This window comes from Empidonax traillii, unplaced genomic scaffold (assembly GCF_003031625.1).
Source record: "Empidonax traillii isolate 1590-97213 ecotype Southwest subspecies unplaced genomic scaffold, ASM303162v1 scaffold11:size2795301, whole genome shotgun sequence".
NCBI classification, from domain to species: domain Eukaryota; kingdom Metazoa; phylum Chordata; class Aves; order Passeriformes; family Tyrannidae; genus Empidonax; species Empidonax traillii.
Window position 1 is genome coordinate 2,513,075 of NW_020955204.1, and position 21,479 is coordinate 2,534,553.

General features: G+C 38.3%; 1 protein-coding gene across 7 annotated transcripts in view; it reads left to right on the forward strand.

Moving 5' to 3' along the window:
* Positions 1-21,479, forward strand: part of LOC114059399 (carbohydrate sulfotransferase 9-like) — a 30,470-nt gene that overhangs the window by 7,515 nt on the left and 1,476 nt on the right. The window contains exons 1-5 of one of the 7 annotated variants that reach the window (XM_027887786.1): positions 10,688-11,080; positions 17,070-17,180; positions 18,273-18,394; positions 19,622-19,769; positions 20,214-21,279. In XM_027887786.1, coding sequence (XP_027743587.1) covers positions 19,676-19,769; positions 20,214-21,058 — 939 coding nt within the window. In that variant the 5' untranslated portion in view covers positions 10,688-11,080; positions 17,070-17,180; positions 18,273-18,394; positions 19,622-19,675 and the 3' untranslated portion in view covers positions 21,059-21,279. Of the gene's footprint in view, positions 1-10,687; positions 11,081-17,069; positions 17,181-18,272; positions 18,395-19,621; positions 19,770-20,213; positions 21,280-21,479 lie in introns of those variants that run through there. The other 6 variants (XM_027887803.1, XM_027887831.1, XM_027887776.1 and 3 more) reach the window with 6 other exon arrangements.

Sequence of the window (21,479 nt, forward strand, 5' to 3'; positions counted from 1 at the left end):
TTTTTTTTTTTTTTTTTTTTTTTTTTTTTTAATGAAGGGAAACAGCTCACTTTGATCAAATAAGCCTTTGAAAAACTGTGGTTTGCTTATTAGCATACAGATCCTAGCATACAAATTCTTTCAGTGCTTGTGGGGAATGGGCCATGCTCAATCTACTGCAGCTCTGGACTGCTGGATTGCTGCAGATCATGCATTTTACAGGACTACCAATTGCTCTTCCAGCAGATTTTGTATCCATATTAAAGAAGGACCAGGCATGGCGGTAAAGCTGATCCAGGGAACAACAGGTTTATTACTCTGACTCAACAGTGTGTAAAATTTTAGAACAGATTTTAAAGGAAGAAAATAATTAAGGCATGACAATAAAATGGAACAAAGGTAGATCATGCTATGTTGATCCAATACCTTTGCTAAAAGAAATTATTTAGTTAAGAGAAATGCTACTGATTTAATTTTCTTCATATGGGGTCTTCAGAGTACAAACAAGTGACTGATGTGTGATGTGATTGAAATGTAGGATTGCAAGAAGATGTAGACAGTAAATGTAACGGGATAGGCTTCTGAATATAGTGATTACAGCAAGGTGAGGCTGCAGTTAATAAGGTCTGAGAAGAACACTAGTAATTACTGATGTGTGAAGGGCAAAAATCTAATTGTGAATTTTGGTTTTTTGAGCTGTATTAACGGAGGGACTGTGGAGGTTTCTATGCATATTCTCTTTTCCTTTTTATGTTCATTATTGAATATTTCTTTTTCATGTGTAGCAAGTGTATTTTACTTTCTCCCCTTTCCCCCTTCAGGAGAAAAACATGTGTCATCCAAACTCACATCAGAGCATTAATAATTTTTTAGGTTTTGTACGTGTGTTTGGTTTGTTTGTTTGAATGGTTATTTGGTTGGTTTGGGTTTTTTAAAACTATTGAGGGAATTTGATTATAAAATACCCAGAACAAACCTTATTTTGTGTTGGTTATTTAAATAATCAAATTTAAATAGTTTGAATTATGGAAAAGCCAGCTGGCTTATCTACCATCCAGAGATTAACAGAGTTTATGCCAAGAATGCAGCCCAATCCTGCTATCTGCTTCCAGAGGTCTTGCTGGTCTTTTATTAGGTAACCCTGTCACTTCAACTATTTGCCTCAACACTCAAACATATCGGTATCATATATGGGTATTGTAATTTTATTTCTTACATGCAAAATCTCAACCCCAGATCAAGTGCTGAAGATCACCTTGTTTGACTGTGACCAAGATTTTTCCCTGCCAAATGTTTGTTTGAGACACACCTGCACTTCGAAATTTATCTCTAGGAGATTTAAATATGTATCACCCATTCTTATTAGTTTACTTGGGACAAATAATACAGTAGTTTCCATGTAACTGATATTATTATGCTGCTGAACAATCATGTGAGTATGCATGTTAATGTTTATCCACATATAGAGGTAAAGGGTATAGAGATACTCCTACTTTTAAAGTGGCAAAACTCTTTTTCACTGTAAGAATTTCTTACTTGTAATCTTTCCTAAATTTAGTTGTTCAGATTGAAAATGTTCAATTTTCATTTGTTACTTTTTGCAATTAAAACTAAGTTTATTTGATCTTTCCAAAGCTAGATCTGTGTATTATATTGTAGGTCACTGTTTTAGAAGATAAAGGATGAAGAGTGTAATAACTAATGCCTGCTAGAAGCCATCATATGACAAGATAACATGAATTCAGCCCTTTAGGCTCCTGTGTGTTGTATTCTGGGAAAATACTGCATTTCAAACACTCAGTGAAATAAATGTTCTCTCTGTGATGCTGATATATGCTCTTTCCTGGTACCAGCTGCAGTATTTGTGTTTTTATGTTATGGATGATATAGAAAATTGAGGAGTATAATAAGAATAACCAAAATACCTGGTATGTGTTTATGTTGAGTACATTTCAAAGTCATCAGCTGCCCTTGGCTTTCTCTTATTGCTGTCTTTGTTTTACTTTGCAGACCAAAGTTTGATGGTAGAAGCCTGTTCACTCTTCTGGAGAAATGTTTAACAAGATTCTGGGGCTAGTGACCTAGTTTTGTCAAAATCACCTGGGAAACAGGTGAAAACTTTTTTAGGAAAGCTTAAATGGTAGTGAATTAAGATAGAAGAAGGGAGGATGGATTCATTATCATTAAAAGCATTTTAGTTCAGGTTGGGTGATTTTTGGAGAAGTATATTTTAGTGCAAATCTTTGTCACTGGTTTCAAACAGTAACTAAATCAGACATGAATTCTGCAAGAGACTAGCCTAGATAACCAGAGTCCCTTGCCCCATTACATCTAGAAATGTTTTTTCCAAACTAAAGCTCTCAGTAGTTTCACTAAGAAGCTCTCATACGTCTGTGATGTGAACCAGAAAGGGATCAGTATTTTTCTGATCATGGGACTTCATGAAAATACATCAATATTTGCATGCTGTATATGTCTCTAAAAAAGTCTTTTTAGTAAGGGAAATTTTCAACTGTACTCCTCAAGAATTGTACGTGTGGCAATCAGGACTTTGCAGGAGCCATGGGACGTAGAGAGTTTTTAAAAATACTGAGATTGAAAGATTCTCATTGCATCATGTTATTCTGTAACAATATCAGTATTTGCTGATCTTCTTACATCTGCAGACATAAGCATGTTAACCACCTTTCTGTGATCTACTTATTTATTTCCTCTACCATTAATATATTGCCACATGCTTTAATAAAAATATGAGAGTAAGATAAAGGAAGAAAATCCCCCTTCTAATACCAAAGTCACTTACCTTGATGTGCTGGAGGCTTCTGCTCCCTAATAATGAGCAAATTCCAACAAGATTAGTTTTTTTATCAGCAGTACTCCTTTGTAGTTTAGGCCTCCTGGGTGGGGATTGTGTTTCTGTTATACATGCAAAAAAGAACTGTGATATTCTGATTCTTCTCTAGATATTGCTCTCTTAAAAACTGTCATAACTGAAAATTATTACCTGTATATCATACTTTTTTACAGTTGTTTTTATTTAACTTCTAAAAATATATAGATAATGTATAACTGAAGCACTTGTGGTTTTAGCTGATAAGTTGTGGCTCTGCCTCAGGGTACAGTACAAAAAATAGTCTGCAAATTATTCGATCTTATAATCTTATAAATTGTGATTGGCTAATAAAGTCAATGAAGGGCATAGGTTGGAAGTGACCTTAGAGATCACCTAGTTCCAACTGCCCTGCCACGGGCAAGGACAACTTCCACCAGATCAGGTTGCACAAAACGTCATCCAACCTGTTCTTGAACATGTCCAGGGATGGGATATCTATGGCTTTTTTGGGCAACCTGTTCCAGTGTCTCACCACCCTCATCATAAAAAATGGCTTCCTTACATCTAGTCCAAATATACCCTCTTTAGTCTAAATATACCGTCTTTCACTTTAAAACCATTGCTCCTAGTCCTATTGCTACAGGCCCTATTAAAAAGTTTGTCCCTATCTTTCTTATGAGGCCCCTTTAGGTACTGAAGGTTGCACTAGGTCTCCCCAGAGCCTTCCCTTTTCCAGACCAAACAACCCCAACTCTCTCAGCCTGTCTTCACAGGAGAGGTGCTCCAGCTCTCTGGTCATCTTTGTGACCCTCCTCTAGACTTGCCTGAACAGGTTCATGTCCTTTCTATGCTGGAGTCTCCGGAGCTGGATGCAGTACCGTAGGTGTAGGTGGGGCCTCACCAGAGCAGAGCAGAGGGGCAGAATCCCCTCCCTCGACCTGTTGACCGCACTGCTGTTGGTGCAGCCCAGGACATGGTTGGCTCTCTGGGCTGTGAGCGCACACTGGCAGCTCATGTCCAGCTTCTTATCCAACAACACCCCCAAGCCATCCTCAGGGATGCTCTCAGTTGTTCTCTGCCCAGACTGTATTTGTGGCTGGGATTGCCACAAACAAGGCGCAGGACCTTACACTTGACCTTGTGAACTTCGTGACATTTTCATGGGCCCATCTTTCAAACCTGTCAAGTCCCTTTGGATGACAGGAGCTCTAGACATGTCCTTGGCAGGGGATATTTCATTATATCATCGGTGAGTTGCAAGAGAATTAAGGACAGATATCGGAAAAAGGTTTCCAAATGCATACTACTAAGGTATTTAATTCCTTTTCCCATCTTCTTCAATCGTTCTACTAATGTCAACCTCAGGATGAATGCAATGCTTGCACTGTCATACTCTCTGAATACTTCACATATGTACTTTTGTCCATCCTTGGGTCACCAAACAGCTCTTGCCACCCAAACAGGCTAGAAGCTAAATGATTGCAAACCACTCCAGAATAGGTAGAAATTACTGTATTTGACATCAGTGTCTGAAATAGGTAGATTTCTGTGAGCTTTGAATCAGACCCTTTTTGAGGTAGAGATTTAGAGGTTGCATAGTGCAGGGATAGGAATATATGTAAAATCAAAGAAAATGTTAAAAATGAAGGTAAAGGTCACTCAGCCCAAGTATTTTCTCCCATTTTTTCTATGGTCTAGTATTTCTAAGGAAACAATTCAAGCTCTCTTGCTGAAGAAAGACCACAATGTGTCATGCTGTATGTATAGTATTCAAGGATACACCTTCTTTTTATTTGAGCTAAGGCATTAAGTAAACAGAAAGCAAACTTAAGGCAGAGTTGTACAAGGCTGTATCCAGACAGGAAGCTTCAGAGACAGACAACGTTGTAGAGGTACTTCTTTTTTATCTATTCCTTTTAGAATATTAGTATGATTTTTCTTTTAATCTTCTAAGTGTTTTGCTAGCAAATCAAAGCTTTTGTATTTTCTATTTTTGTTTTAAAAGATATTGAGTTCTGACTTTAGTGATGCCAAGGGCAACTGGCTTTCCAACTAATCTCTTCAGATGCAGAAATTGTTTTGCAGTTGTTAATGTTTTGATGTGGTTTGTTAGGTTTTTTTATTATATTGCCTTAATTGCAGTGAAAAAGTAATAAATGCACAGAATTTAAGTTAGATATCCAATGTTGAAGTGCTATTACCTGGGAAACGTTTGTGTAGTTATCAGAGTACAGGAAATGCACAAATCACATAAAAAGCTAAACATTTTTTAGGCAATAGTAGTTTAAAGAAGAAATGTAGATGTTATTTATAGACTAATTTGAACTTCATGGGATATTACCTTCTACATTTTCTGTATTTTTTTCTGTCTGTTTCAATTAAAAGCCAGAACACAATCTTATTTAATGTCTTAAGCTTCATCTTTGATATCTAAAAGTCTTAGCTGCAAAATCCTAGAAAAGCCTCTTAAGGCACAAGAATTTTTGCCCTTTCAAACTTCTGAATGTTTTTATCTACCAGTGTGATGTATTAACCTATTTTTATACTAGTGCAAGTACTCTTATTCATGAAAGTATACAGAAAAGAAAAAAGTGCATGTGAGTTTCTTTTACTGTCATTTAGGTTTTGAGATTACTTCCAGAATACTCTTTCCTTTTGCATTTTTGTGTGTCAGAACCTAAAACTGTTTGGGAAACCTTTCTACGCTAAAACTTCTAAACTTCTGAGCACTTTTACCTGTAGGATGAGTTCTCCTACGCTATTTTGGAAGCAGTAAGCTGCCTCTGTTTTTCACTTCTTTCAGCATTTGAATGGACGATGCCGGTTGACAATACAAATTAATTACTCACTTCTATTTCACACTCTGCTTTAATATTTTTTAAATTTTTGTCTTTTGAAAGGTACTAATATTTCTAAATTTGTAACAAAGAATATTGAAAAGGATCATTTTGGGGGTTTTTTCCCTTCAGGCTTCACATGTACTAGGAGTTCTTCACTAGTTAGAAATTTTTGTGAACAATATTGGCAGATTTTCTGTGTAAGCACATAAACGTAAAACAGAGGCATACTTTACACATTTAGTCATCCCTGTGTTCTGTGGATAAAGCAAGAGATAGGTGCCAAGAGATAAGTAACACTGAACTGTGACTGTACAAAGTGCTACCATCCTCTTTTTCATTTCTATAGAGGTTCCTCATTCTGTTGAGTGAACCCTGGGTCACAACTGGTCGTATATTTGGTTAATTATGTTTGTACAATCCATATTATGGTTATACAGCATGCTAACATATCCTGTTTCTTAATTAACTGTTAAAAGGTTCAACAAAACCCATATTTTATTTTATTACCATATTCTGGCTGAAGTAGGATCTGTGGGGAGAAAAAAAAATCAATGAAGAGTCAGTAATTTAAAAAGTTATCACCTTTCCAGAGGGTATCATTACAAAGCTTCATGCATATGTACTTTTCCATTAGTTATCCTAAATCCAGATGCTGCAATTGCTTCTTTTGCTTTGGAAGAGTAGAAAGTGTGAGAAAACTGCAGTTTATCTTACTTATTACTTAGTTTTAGATACTGTTGCTACTAATTAACATGGTTTATATTAACTTCTCTCATCTTTGAAGCCTTATAAGAATATAACAATGTCCAATACTGCTATTCACTGGCAATATGGTCGCATGCCCTAGGAACACGCAGAAGTGCATTAGTACAACAAACATCCCTCTATGATATTTTCATTCAACTGGTCATTCGTATGATACAGTTCTTTTGCCAAGACTGTCTGTACATCGACAGAATTGGATCTTTGGTGGAAGGCAGACAGAAGGAATTTAGTCTTTTCTGGTGACTGAGGATACTTTTTAAAATTCATAAGATCTTGAAATTTGATTAATAGAAAGAAAAAGCACATGAAAAAATTCTGAAATGAAACAACCACACTAAAAAGTATGTCTCCATGTTTTCTGCCCTCATCTCATTTCACTCAGTTGAGTGCTCTTTCATCTCTCATCGTAAATGGCCCTTGAGGCAAATGAGCTCTATGGCTTATTACCAGTTTGTGGAGTAGCTCACTAGAAGGACAGGCTTCAGCAGATAAGAAGACTTCTCTAGCAGACTCCATAGGAATCCTAAGGAAAGAACACATTTCTGACATTTGAAAGAGCAGCACACAACCATCAAATATATCAGATACACTATCTCTGGAAGATAGCAGTCCTTTTGCCAAAACACTTCACATTTCTTTTAAGACTTAATGGGATTTACACTAGAAAAAGAGTGACATAGTGCCAACCTGGGCTATATTAAGCCCTCTAGTATCTTCACTGTATCTGAGTCACCATATTGAAACAATAGTCTGGCTTTGTATAACTTTGCATGAAGACCTTGATAAATGTAATTTCTCTAGGGAGCTAAGATGGGGCTTCTAACTTATACAACAGGATGAAGCACAGACATACAGAAAAGGAGACTGGAAAAGACCTCAAGACCTCATCTTGTACATTCCTAAGCTCCAAGGGAGAATCACTTGTATCTCAGAAATGAAAAAGTATCTAGTTGTCTTCATTGTTAGTAAGATTTTCTTAATATATTATATAACCTTCAGTGTCATAGTTCAAACCCATCGCTTTATCCACTACATATAAAAAATATGATCCCTCCTTATTTCTTCGTAGGTAACTTATGTAGATGACTATTTGTATGCATTTAGTTGTCCTTCTGTTCTTGGGACTGAGCAACCCAATTCTTTCAGTGTTTTTTCTTGTTTGTTTGTTTGTTTGTTTGTTTGTTTCCCACCAAAAAACCTGAATGTTTTCTCTGCTCTTCTCTGGACTTTTTCCAGTTGGTCTGCCTTCTCTTGGAACAATTTTGCTTGAACAGGACATAGTGCTACTGGTTGCTGTGCTAGACAGAAATATAATAGGAGGTATTCCTCAATGTGTCGTACAAGCAAAACAGTTTATGTTCCTAATATGCAGTTTGCATTTTTGTACATATCTGGTGTAACAATACTCATTCATGAATAGCTTCTGACTGACTGCTACCCCTCTTACCACTTCTTGGCAGAATGGCTGCCACATTTTTATGAACTATTATTCCCCCTTAGAACCTCACACTTGTAAATACAAGTGCATTGTGATATGTTTTCTCCTGCAGATAATTTTTTGTATTTGTCAAGAGCATTCTGAATTTCATGTATCATGCAGTTGAGTTAAATTCCACGTGAGCTCATTGTTGAACGAGGTTGAAGGATTGTTCCTTTATCCAAGTCATTACTGACCTTACACAGTACTTGGCCCAAAACAGATCCAGCTAGAATCTCACTGATTATGTTTCTTTGAATTTGATAGTGAATGATTAAAATGTAATATAAGTCTGTGGTTTTGGTGTTGGTTTTGGTTGGTTTCAGTTTCCTTTTTTTTTTTCCCCAGGTAGCTTTGCAGTCTTCCAGAAGTAGCTTCACTTTAATTTAATTTTGAAAATGTTATGAGTCATTATTACAATGTCAATAATGTTATTAAAATGAAATCATATTTGACCTGCTTCTTCTCTATTTGTAACACTTGTTGCCGTTACAGAAGTTAGTAGCAAACATGCCAAAAAAAAAAAAGTGATATAACTTTTTTAACTATCTCCAAATTTTAATTTATTCTAGTTTTTTCCAGAATTAGTCTCTTCCTCATTCCTTGACTTTTTTAAGGTGAGCACTGTGTTCTCCTCCTCACACATTTCTCACACAACTTCTGAGAGTTTTCGGACTCAGCTAACAGATCTGAGCTTGTTTCTCTCCATCTCAAGGTATCCTAATGTGCATTTCTCACTCTATATAGAGCTCATTTCACCTTTTTAGTTGCCTGTGAAATTGCCATCTATATCTGTGCATAGGAGTAAGCTCCTATCTCAGTCAAGGGAGACTTATTGCACCGACTATAGAGTTCTTCTGGAGAGAGGCTATAGAGATATGCTTGAGGATGAGGTGAACTGCAGTATTTTAAAATTATTTTCCGTTCTGTTCTTTCCTATTTTAGATAGATTCTTCCTTACTGAGTTTACTTATTAGTCGTGTAATTACAGTTCACCCTTTTGTGAAGAGTTAAGGAAAACCGCAGCCTTCTGCAAGTGAACTATCACTAGGTTTTTCTTTTCCTGCCAGATTAGTTTTCTTGCTATCTCTCATATTCATTGGTTTTTTGCAGTTGAATCTGTGCTTTACCCTTCATGACTTTGTTTCGGCATCTTATGTTATTCTTACATACTTATCCTTAGGAGTTTGACCTGATTTCTACTTTCTGTTCAATTCTTTCTTGTGTTTCAGGTCATTGAAGGCAGTGTTGCTTAGCCAAGTTAATCTCTGACTATACTTCCTATTCTCCAAATGTGTGGAATTGTTTGTGTTTTTACCGTAAACATAATTTCTTTAGGGAACTGCCAACTCTACTGAATTCCTTCTGCTGTAGCCATTTTTCCCATGAGAACTTACCTTCCACTTCCCAGGGTTTATTGGAGCCTTCTTGTATAGAGTCCGCTGGGTTTGAATTGATCTTGCCTCTTGCTTTTCATCTATAAAAATAGTATATATTATCACAGTTTCCCTCAACCAAGTTACCTTTGCCCTCGTATTCCCGACCATCCTCTTTCTTGGTTGCTTAGCAAGGCAGCCTGTTGGCAGGCTGCTCTTGAAGCACTTGGCAGGCTCTAACAGCTGCTGTAGACCGTACGCAGGGAGTGGTTAAACGCTGCTCGTTATACCTAGAGACAGACACAGCATGTTGGTTTGTAATGTGCCACTGGAGATGCTCACCTAAACACTCACAGGAAAACGCTGGCACCTTTTACTTGGGCGTTTAATCAAAAGCAAGGCAAATACTACGTGTACAGAATGTTTCAGATGCTCTCCTGTGAAAGCATCTGTGCCCAGCCTTGAAGTTCAGGTAAGGAGAAGACAAAGCCTTTCCCCTATTTCCTTTGCAGACCTATGCACAAAATTAAAATAATGTGTCTCTCTGGATTGATCTTTCCTTGTCTGAATCTTTATTTCCTATTTACCATCACTCAGAGGAATGGGAAATCTCCACTGATTGGTGAGTAAAATCGGATTGTTAGTAGCTTTTCATGTCACTGTGGTTTTCTAAGTGTAGGCGAATCTCTGCAAAGAGATTTCTTTGTCAGAGCTGATTGTTGGGAAGTTTTTTTATTTATATTCTAAGAAATTGTCATCAAATCTCTCAAGAAATAAACTGAGACACTGTTTAGCTTTTGAAATCACACCATGATGAAATGAAACTATAGAGGATTTTTTGTCAGTCTATTATTCACTGCAATATCTTTCATAAGTTAAGAAGTTGACGCTACAGGGATTCTGGTGCCTGAAATGAAGTGACAAAGGCTTTCATTCAGTTTCTGGCTTTGTTAAGGGTGACATGCAGCTTGACTCCTCTAATTTCCATACAGTTTGCAGCTATATAGGATTTTGTCAAATTTCAAAGATTTCAGCAGAAATTTTTCAGGCTAGATACGTGCCTCAGGATATTTTTAAAAACCTTTGAGCAAAAATAGTTTATAGATTTTTATACAGGGAATCTGTCCTCTTTTTTCTCATCTTAAATGGTTCCTGTGACCTTTCTTCTACGAAGTTCAGGTACATTACAGGCTTTGAACTAAGCATTTGAAAAATGAGGTTAAGAGGCTTCGTCCTGTACATTCTTAGTGAAACCTCTGCTGGACCGAGATTGCACAAGAGAGTAAACCATCCCTTTTAGATAGCAAGGCAAGTATGAGCAAGACATTTGAGGGAAAATTGTTGAGGATCACTGGCAAAATAGATTCAGAGAACAGAATCATCAGGAAGAAACTGTGCCTTGATGAGTAGTGTGAAAATTGATGTGGGAGGGAAAGAAAAGGAAAATGTGTCAGTTTAGTTTGGGAGATACCAAAATAGCTATAGGACCTGAAGTGCAAAGCCTGGGACTAGCTGAGTAGAGAAGTGAGAGCAAGAAGCAGTGGGGCTGCGTGGGAAGCTTGGAAGTAGAAGGAGAGACAGTTCTGATGAGCTGGACTCGGAAGTGTGGTTGGCGTAGGGGGCTGTGAGGCTGACTGAGGAGACTAAGGGAGGAGTCTGGCAGAGGGAGCCAGCAAGGAGCTGGCTTGTGCATGAAGAAGACTGAACAGCAGAATCAGGGTGAGATCTAATGGGTGTTTGGGAAGCTGGAAAACAGGATTTGCTGGGCAAACTGCCTGGGGATGATATGAGGAAGGCTTTTGGAAGTGAGGTGAGGATTTGCTGGAGACTGGGTTAAAATTTTGTCTGAGAAGTGGAAGCAGGGACTGGGGAAGAAGTCACAGGTGAGACAGGGGCTAAGGAAAGAGCTCTGGTGCCAAAGCAAATATATGTTCAGCAGGAGTGAAACAGTATTGGAGTGCTCCTGGGGTGGGGAGTGCAAGGAGGTGGAATTGAGGGTAACAGGAGTGAAAGATTCTGGGCAGTCCATGCTGATCGTGGGAGCAGGGGAGGAAGGACAAGCCGTGCTAGGGACCATTCTCCTTCAGTGTCAGGAATGGCATTCTATGTATCGCTGTTTTGCTACTGTCAGCAGGTAATACTGGGTCTTGTCACTGTTGATGCTGGGTTTGTTCAGGAGATGGCAACCTGCTGCCACTATTGGTTATTCCATTAGAGTGGATATCATATGATTGGTCAAGCAAGCTGAACGATTCACCACCAAGAATGATTTTTGTGCATGTTGTTATGATACCACATGAATACGTTTTTCAGTAGCTTTGCAATGCTAGGTTTTTAAAGAAGCAAGGTGCTCCACACAATCTGACACAGTTCACAGGATGAATATGCTCTTGAGATGCTCAAGGTCTGTGCCATAGAATCTCCACTATCTACAACAGATGAGGGAAGGTGTGCAGTGAGTCAGCAAGAAGTTTTAGGATGAGTCATTGTGTTCTTTGTCTGCTGTAATAATCCCATGTGGGGCACCCACCTTTTCAGAAACTCATTGACTGTCCATTCTGTATTTTTTGGGTACTTGAGCAGGCTCTGGAAACCAGATTTGCAGATCTTTTGAGCATTTCTATCTATAACTGAATCAGCAAGACTGCTTTGAACTTACGGTGTATTGAAACATCAAATAGTTGCAATGTCAGGTCTTTAGTTTCAAGACTGTTTTTGCCAAAAACCAGCAGATACTTCACCTTATGCTGTATGATTTAGCTTACCACTTTAATCCTACTGTCTCCAAACTTCTTGATGTTTGATACCACATGTGCCACAGCATGATGTAAAAACATGTTTCATAAAAACAGACTTTAAACATAAAACTTCTGCTGAACAGCTTGCCCTGTAATACAGTGGAGAGCAAAAAGGAAAGGAAAAATAGACCTAGATTCATGTAGGAAGAGAAAAGAAGGTATACACACAATTTGTCAGTAAGTGTCAGGATGTTTCGGGCAAAGAGGTTATTTCTGTAAAAGAGCAGACACAAAATCACTGGTATAAGGGATTGCACCTGATTCCTACAAAGGAGTCTTTGGAGGAGTATAAAAAAGGAAGAATGGAGGGGATTGAGAGTAAAGGTATGGTTTTGGGCCATTGTTGGATTGTGAAAATTAGGTTCAAAATCTGGACGAGAATGACAGAAGAAACTGGAGGAAATGGGACCAAAAAGGAAAATAATTTAAGCAGAAACATTTTGTAATCGCTGGAACGTAAAAAGAGAGTGATCATAACTGTCATCAATTATTGTTGAGGGGTACTAATGGAAAGGATACAAGGATATAATGAGGTGAACAGCAGCTGGGAGGTTGCCTGAGGTCTGTGTGCTAAGCAACCAGGACTGTTACAGACAGTTGTGACTTTGTCCCCTCCTGCTTTTCACCTCCCTGTCCAAACTTGGTTCATTCATTCCAGCCATTGCACACCAAATAGCAAAGAGGATCTAGGGCTGAGACACGGTGGGTAGACTTGAATGGCAAGTAAAACATTGCTATTACGGGCAGTAACTGAGAAGAGAAATATCATAGGGTACAGTACGATGTATGAAAAGGCAGAGAATTAGTTACATACATGAGAAAAGCAGAAGGATTTTGTGAGGCCCATCTCTCATGAAACAAGCCGGGAAGGAGATCATTCATTGCCACTGTGGCTGTGGCCGCAGTGCATCATTCTGAACTTTTCTTCCCTTCTCTCTTTTCTCCCTTTCTCCCTGCTTTCCAAGTCTTTAGGTGTCGTCTAGATTTGCTAAAAGAAAGTGGTGACTTTTGCTGTCCTATGGTTGGTTTTCAGTGATTTAATTGGCAGTTGATACGTGCTGGATTCTGAATTAAATTTTAGATGAAAAGGCTTCACAGCCCATTACTAGATGCCTGACACCAAAAGCACTAATAGAGCACTGCCCAGTCCCCTGGGACTGTCCCCACCCTGACCAAAACCTCAGGCCCCATGTCAGACTCCTGAGGCCATCAGTCCCTGCCCAAGCAATGCTGCAGCAGGACTGATCTCCAGCTTCCCAGGGCCTAACCAAGCTGGGCGCATCCATGAGCCGGTCTCTGAACCTCTCCATACTTAGGAAATAAAAAGTCCGTGGCCTTTCTGGCTACAGCTACAGGAGGAAAAAGAGAGACAAGTTTGATCACATAGTAAGGATTGGGTTCAAGTGAATGAGTGACTGCAGTGTGTATAATCTCGTTCCTCTTTAAACGACTATGGTAATTTACTGGATAACTTACATATTCCTTTCTATACTCATTTCTTCAAATTTGTTCTTTTCCATCTTCACTTCACTGAATTATACTTTTTGTCTTTTTCAGTCCAAATCTCAGCCTCCCTTTTCCACAATGTTTTCAGAGCCACTACACAGCCTTTCTATTTCCCTTGGCCTCAACTCTGCCACTTTTCCTCTGATTGCTGCTTCCTGTCTCTCTCTGGGAGCTTTTCTGTTAGACTCTGTGCTGCCTTTTCCCTTTTTTTCTCCTCACTTTGGTTCTTTTCATACCCAAATTGACTCTTCCTTTTGCTTGCTCTTTTGTGGGCTGGTTGGTAACAGTGTTAGTACACTGGCACCCTAACTGGTGTTGGCATCCCTGAAAAGGCAGACTTCAAGGAGTGATTTGAGGTGAAAAATGTAATGGCTCTAGAGCTGCTTCATAAACTTCATCCAAAATACAAGGGCAGCAGAGGAGAAAGTAGGAGCTATTTGTTTGGTTAACAGGGGCTAATGGTAGCAGGGACTAGCAGTAGGACTGATGAGAAGGTAAATTTGAGCTTTTAACCCTGCATGAGAAATGACAGATAAAGAAAATCTTGGAAGGCAAGACAAGGAGATGACATGGAATGAAATAGAGAAGAAACTAAAAGACAGGCATAAGATATGGTGTAGTAAGAATAGCAAGCAGATTAACGATGGCAATGAGGAAGGTAGCACTGTAGTTGCTGAGACCAGAAAGAAATCTGATGCAGTAATGGAGGGCTGAGATGACCACTGCACAGAACAAGAGTTTTAGCTTGTGCTCTGTAATGGAAATTGTGACTTTGTACCCACCTCAGTGCTCTAAGTGTGGTCTATAGGAAACCCTTGTCAATCTTGTCCTCAGTAGCCCCCAGCCTAGCTCATATGTTGTCTAAGCTTGTACCTTTTCTCACCTAACACCTTTAGTCTTCACTGCAAATGAGATGTCAGACCCTGCCTCTTGTTGACAAAATGTTGACAAGGGTTCTTCTAACCCGCGGCTGTCTGCAACCTGCTTGAGGTTCCTAATCCATTAGTGATTTTCTACTTCATGGGCCAAGCCAGCCTGGCTGCTAAGCTTCTGGGGTTTTCCTCCCTCCTACCTATCCATCACAAATCATACAGAAACAAGGAGGATGCAGATTTGGTTGAGCAAGGATCTTGCTCTTGTAATTCACCCTGATACAACAGCACACTCAGAACTGCATCCAGCAGAGCTTGTTTTTCCTGTTCATTTTTTATTATGGCTGTTCCTGGGGGGTTTCTGCACGTCATCCCCTCCTCACCGTCTATGTACTTATGCACATATCAGTATGTATGTATTTGCAGTTGTCTTTTTGAAGGGATTAACAGGGCTTAAGTATAGAATGGGGTGCAGCAACTGAGAATGTTATCTGTTTCCAGACGTTTTCCCTACCTTCCACTGGGTTGCCCTACTGGTACCTTTTTTTCACTTCTGGCTTCAAATGTATCAGGAACACAAATAAGTATTGTTGTAATTTCATTCTTTTAGTCTGAGAAGTCCCACTTATCATCAAGTAGGGTGCAGAGGATCACCCCACATGCTCAGCTCTGACCAAGGTCTGTCTGTGAAAAATTAGCTTGAGACACACCTTTGTAAATTTATCACCAGGAGACTTTAAATCCTTATCGACCTACTTAGTTAGTTTACTTTGAGCAAATAATATGCCAGTGTAACTGATATTAATGTTTCTGAACTACACATGCTAGCGTATATATATATATATATATATATATATATATATATATATATGTACACACACATATGTACATATGTTTCTGTACTTGGGTAATAAGGGCCATACAGAAAGACTTAATAATATACAATACTTCCAGCTATAACACTTCTTATGGTTTATAAAAGTATCAAAATACTCTTTTTCAGTCTGGTTTTTTTTTTTTTATTATTTATTTAGTGTTTCTTTAAATACTGCAGATTTTTGAATTGCAATGGTTCAGCAGTTCCAGGAGAACGCTTAGGGAATGCTATATTAAGAGAGAATGCTATATTATGAATCATTGTTTCAGCAGGTCAAGGACAGAACAAAGTACCAGTGATAACTGTTCAAGGCAGTGGAATCTATTCCTTTGGTGCCTGCACTAGGAATAAATCTTCATGGCAGAAGGAAGAACTTTAATTTGAGTGTGAAGTGCTCGGTTGTGTACTCACATGACTTTATCATGAAATGACTTTATCACTTATCACTGTTTAAATATTTCCTAATTCAATTAGTACTAAAGGTGCTGTTTTGGTCAGGGGAAAAGGAACTCATTACAAACCCAAAGCTGGTGGTTGGATAAGTGTGAGTGGTTGTGATGTAGCAACACAGGGTCAAACAGTTAAAATCCAGACCAGTAACAGATGTGTGGGATTGTTGCAGAAGGTTTAGTATTACAAGTGTAAATCAAGTATGAAACAAATGAACCAAGAGAAAGAAATTTAACAGAAAAACTTATCCAGTAACTCCAGCACATGACAACTTTGTAAGAGTCCTGGAAAAGAACAATATCCTAATTGAGATAGCTCTTCTGAGTCAAACCACCTAGCCTGACATACAGGGGATGTGCAAGCAGGTTGCCAGCCACTCCTCCATAGCCAGTGTAGCATATAGAAAAGGGAGATATTGAAAGTAGTTAAAAGCAGAGGTTTGTCAGAAATGTCTTGAAGTAAACAGAAGAATGGAAAGAATATTTTATGGACAGCAAACTTGAGAACAAAGATATGAACAACAGGATACAATTTTTTTTTGGTTTTGTCACGAGGAGTGTGTGTATTAGGAAGAAAATTAACAGTGGAATAGTAGAGGGAGATCAGTAGAGGGAATTATCAGCAGTACAAAGAAAATTGGAAGTCAGGCTTCAGGCCTTTTCCCCCATCTTGCACATGCATGAGATGATTGGCATTTCCTTCTTCAATAATCCGCCCTTGCCCCCCCCCCAACTATGTGTAACAAGAACAAAGAAAATTAATGCCTTATATTAAGTTTTTAGCATTTTCTCCTCTGCGGTTATGTTAGTTCCAAAGAGACAGTTAGATTCCTGTCTCCTTGCTTTGTTACTTTTCACTAGAAGAGTTTTCTGTTGGTTTTTTTTTGAGTCTTATCGTACTGTCTTTCCATTTTGCCTGTGGAAGCCCATACTGCTGCCTTTTGGTTACAGCAGAATTAGTCTATTTAGTATGGAGTTGTTGTATTAAGAGACTCACCTCTCCTTGACTTAGGAATGCCTTGTAGTTACCTATAATCACACTTAATTCAAGGTAGGATGAGGTAAAATGCAAATAGAAATTAGCATTACTTCATTACATCTAAAATAGCAAACACAAAAGCATCTTGAAAAGACATAACAGACTGAAGGAAGAGTTCATCTGATTTACTGACACTGACACCTACTGACAAAAGTGCTTTTTGTTTTGGATTTTTTAGCCTCCTTTTGAATTTCCAGGTGACTTGTCCCTCTTCTGGGCAAAATGGCTCTCAGAATTTTCTTTCCTCCTATTCCTCAGGTTTCTCTTAGGAGATTTTCTTCATTGGAAACCTTGCATTACACAGAACTCCACACTGGATTCTCCCATCAGAAAACATCTTCTGAAGAAGCCTTTGGACTTCACCATAAGGTAGCTTTGCTGAACTGGCCTTCTGACCTCACTTGCTGAGGGCAGTGATAGCTCTTATTATGTGCATTTGAAGTTTTCTAAGGAGTCCAGACAGACTTCACCTGTCATCTTGGAGCTCCTTATGGTCTGACCGTACCGAATTAAGTTAAATGTGGTCTGGAATATCCCTTTAGTCAGTCTGGGTCAAGTCTGGGTCAGCTGGTCTACTTGGGTCCCCTCCCAGGATCTTGCCCTCCACTGAGGAAGGAATGTTACAGTGCTGATGCTGTGCTCAGCAGTAGCCAAAACACCAATATGTTATCAACACCCTTCTAGCTGTCAGTGCAAAGCACAGCACTTTGAGGGCTACTGTGGGGAAATGAACTCCAGCTCAGCCAAACCCAATACAATCTCCTAAACACTTTCTTTCTCCCAAGGAAGTAAGTCTCTCCTATTTCCCTCTTGTGACTCACTGACATGTTTCAACATCAAATATGTCTTATGGAAGACCTTATATTCTCTACCAGTACTGTAATTAAGAAATACTATGATACAAGTATCTAATTAGGGTAAAATTAATCCTGTTCATTTTCTGACTCCTGAGACAGGTATGGTAACAATTACTTCTCTGAGGTGACAGCATTTAAAGTGAATGAAGCCCAATCTCTTCTAAGCGTACTCTAACAGGGAGTCCCCGTACAGAATTATTTAGTGTTATATTTATTTTAATTGCTACACAGTGTGAAATTATGTCTTTAAAATGCTTCTGAAAAAGAACAAAAAGGAAACATTCAATCTCATGAGACTGATGAACAATCTGACTGACTTTAACTGGCCTTGAAAACAGCCCATGATGCATTAGGACTCAGTGGATCTCACTGGGAAGTGAGAATTGATGTGCAGTGAAGAAAAGGTTAAAGGAAGAAGATCTTCCCATAATTTTTCTTGCGCCCTTACAATGGTCTTACACAACCAGGAAAACAAAACAATATTGGCCAAGTACCATTATGTGTAAGAATACTGCATTAATTTGAGTATTGTGACAGTTTAATGTAAATACAAGTACATTTTTAATATAGAGTTAATGAACATTCATCCCCCTTCATTCCTCAGGTCATGCCTACACTAACAGAGATTTAGTTATCAGTAATGCTGTTAACTGTACGAGTGCAGATATTCTGGTATTGATGTGTGTTATAATCACCTGTCAGCCCTGAAACGAAGAAGCCTTGTGTGTAAGTACAATTTCAGCAATTTAAGTAGTGCTGATACTACTGCTGTCTCAGAACATACAGGAATCCAGTTGCCATTATGGCAGCTGGAGTTTATGTACATCCACACACTGTGGCACACAAGTAAATTCCAAAATGATCCTATTGTATCTTGTTAAAAAAATACAAAATATGAAAAATTAAAAAAAATTAAGTTGCATCCTTGAGAAATCCAGGCAAGGATGTTTTTATTGAAAAGAAGAAAATGAAGACAGTGTTGCTTGACTTTTTTTGATGGTGCAGACTTTGTGGGACAGAAAGAGAATGTCACATTTGCTAGCAGTTATTGCTTTTCACTTAATTTTGCAACTTCAAGTGAAAGCACAATGATGAAGAGCTTTCTACTGGGGGAAACAGAGTAAGATTGCACAGAGAACTTAGGTGTCTATCAAGTAGACAGAATAAGTGATTACAGGACAGGGAATATGTCATATTGGACTGCATTTACCTTCTCTCTTTTATCTGTGAACAGAAAAACAGCTTTTCGGTAGTTTTCTCTGCTGCTTCTGTGTGTTTTTTCCTGTCATATGAATAATTTTGGGGCTCTTGTGCTGCAGCAGCAATGGCACAAACATATATATGATGCAGTGCCTTTGGAGAAATAGAATGGGAGAATTCATCCATTGTTAGTTGTTAGGATTCTCTGGAGGAATAGAGAAGAGTTTCTCCTGCAGTGAATATTGATTTATTTGTACAAAGTTGAAAGCTTCAGGGAAACAGATGGAAAGAAACTCATTCTGAAGGTGTCATGGGCTTTCCAGAGATGCCTGTCACAGGTTATAGAGAACTTTGTATTCCCAGATTCTAAAGGTTATAAAAAAAGTATGACTCTGTAATCCTAAATGAAGATATTGTTGCCCAGTGTGAAAGGATAGAGAGTCTGCATGGCAGCTTTAAACAACAGCTTTAAAAGAGAAGAATGGAGAAGTAATTGCTCATAAACATGCCATTGTTCTGAGAAAGGGGTGAATTTTGGAATATTATGAAGGAGTCATATTATTTGTCTGTTTGATTTAACAGTATAATTGTGGTGAGTCTCTTCCATGAGAGAATTTTTATTTCTTAACAAAGCCTATTTTTATAAGGCTTTAAAGGTCCTTCTGCTATCATAAATCTGTAAGCAAATTACAGGTTATCTTTGTTATATCAGTCATATGAAATCTAACTTGTATTATCTTTCCTTGTTGACAGAAAGACAGATTTCCACTTTAGAGATCACGTCATACTTCATCTTGTGAAAATAATATGAACCCGAAATTATTAGTTTTCCTTCTCCCAAATTTTATATTTGGGATATTTCTTTTTGGATTTTTCTATAAGAGACAAAAAACCATAACAGGTGAGTAAAGAAATTATCAACAATGAGACCTCATGTTTTATAGAAGCAGGGGCACCTTTGCCAAATGTGTTAGAAAGTAACTATGGAGCCTAAGTGACAAACAATACTATGGAAATATCCAAGGTCCTGTCACTGTGATAGCTATCTTAGCAACGTATGAGAGAAAGAACACTACAAAACCATGATGTTAGAACATCAGACTTGCTTAGACTAATAGTGCTAACATGTTGAAAGTTTTCATTTTAATAAACTTTTCACTATGTAGCGTGGTTTATTGCATGTTTGCCATAGTGGAGACCAGTAACAGTAAAAAAAAATTGATTTTAACATCTTCGTTAGTTTTTGTAAGCAGGGTGATAGATTGAGTGCTATGATTATCACAAATAAAGAGACTCAAATAAGCTTATTTCACTGAAATGGTTTAAATTTCTTCCTTGATTGCAGGTGCTTTTCCCCATCCTGCTGAAAATTGGGTGGCAATTCAAAATGGTCGCAAAAGCACACTGGCTTCTGTCTGCCTGAAGAACAACCTTACTAAATTTAAAAGCAAATTGGGCGTTGCAAACCAGCTCTTTGTGGAGCACAAGCATAAATTTATCTACTGTGAGGTGCCCAAGGTAGGCTGCTCCAACTGGAAGAGAACTATTTTTCTTCTCCAATCAGACCTGAATGCAGAAGCTTCTGAAATTGAGCATGACCACATCCACCAAACATCAGCGATCAAAAGGTTGGGGTCTTATCCTCCTGCCAGACAAAAGGAATTTCTAAGCAATTACACCAAAGTGATGTTCACCAGACATCCTTTGGAAAGGCTGGTTTCAGCTTATAGAGACAAACTTCTGCACTCTGAGCCATTCTACAGCATCACTGTTGCTAATGAGATTAGGGCAATGTTCAGGAAAAACAGAAATTCTTCTGAAAAAGTGAGTTTCCAGGAGTTTGTCAACTTCATTTTAACAAAACCACCAAATGCTCTTGACATTCACTGGAAACCAATGTTTCTGCTCTGCAATCCTTGCAACATTGACTATGATGTTCTGGGTAAGTATGAAACTCTTGGATTAGACTCTGAGCACGTTCTGAAGGTCATTGGAGCACCAGAGAGCATGCAGTACCCCAGCCTGAAGAGATACCGGTCAGAAAAACGAACTAATGGTGATATCACCTTGGAGTATCTCCGACAACTGACTTCAAAACAAATTGAGGAGATCAAAAAATTGTATCAAATGGATTTTTTTTTGTTCAACTATACTATGAAATATGAGGATTATTTTTCCCTGAATGACTAATGTAGGTTAAACAAAGAACAGTTTCCTTTGTACAAAAATGGGCTGAACTTGTCCTCACAGGTGCTTGATAGGTGGGTTGATGACTGACTGCTGCTGAGATTTTCCTGGAGTTTGTAGATATGGTTTATCATCCTAAACACCCTTATAAAAAACCCCTGCCATGATCTCTTGTACCATACAGTACTTTACCTATGAAATTATTGTCTTCCTGTTGATCATTAGTGGCATACATTTGATTCATATTTAAAATGATAGATTTTGGTCCATTTGTAAGAGACATGGGAAGGATGTTGTTTTTCACAATGAATATTTTAGAACACCATTTTTATACAAATTATTTTAAATTTTTTATTAGAAAAAAAAAGACATAATCTGCTTGAGAGTCAAACCACTCCTTGTCTGCAAGAACCTTGGCACAAGG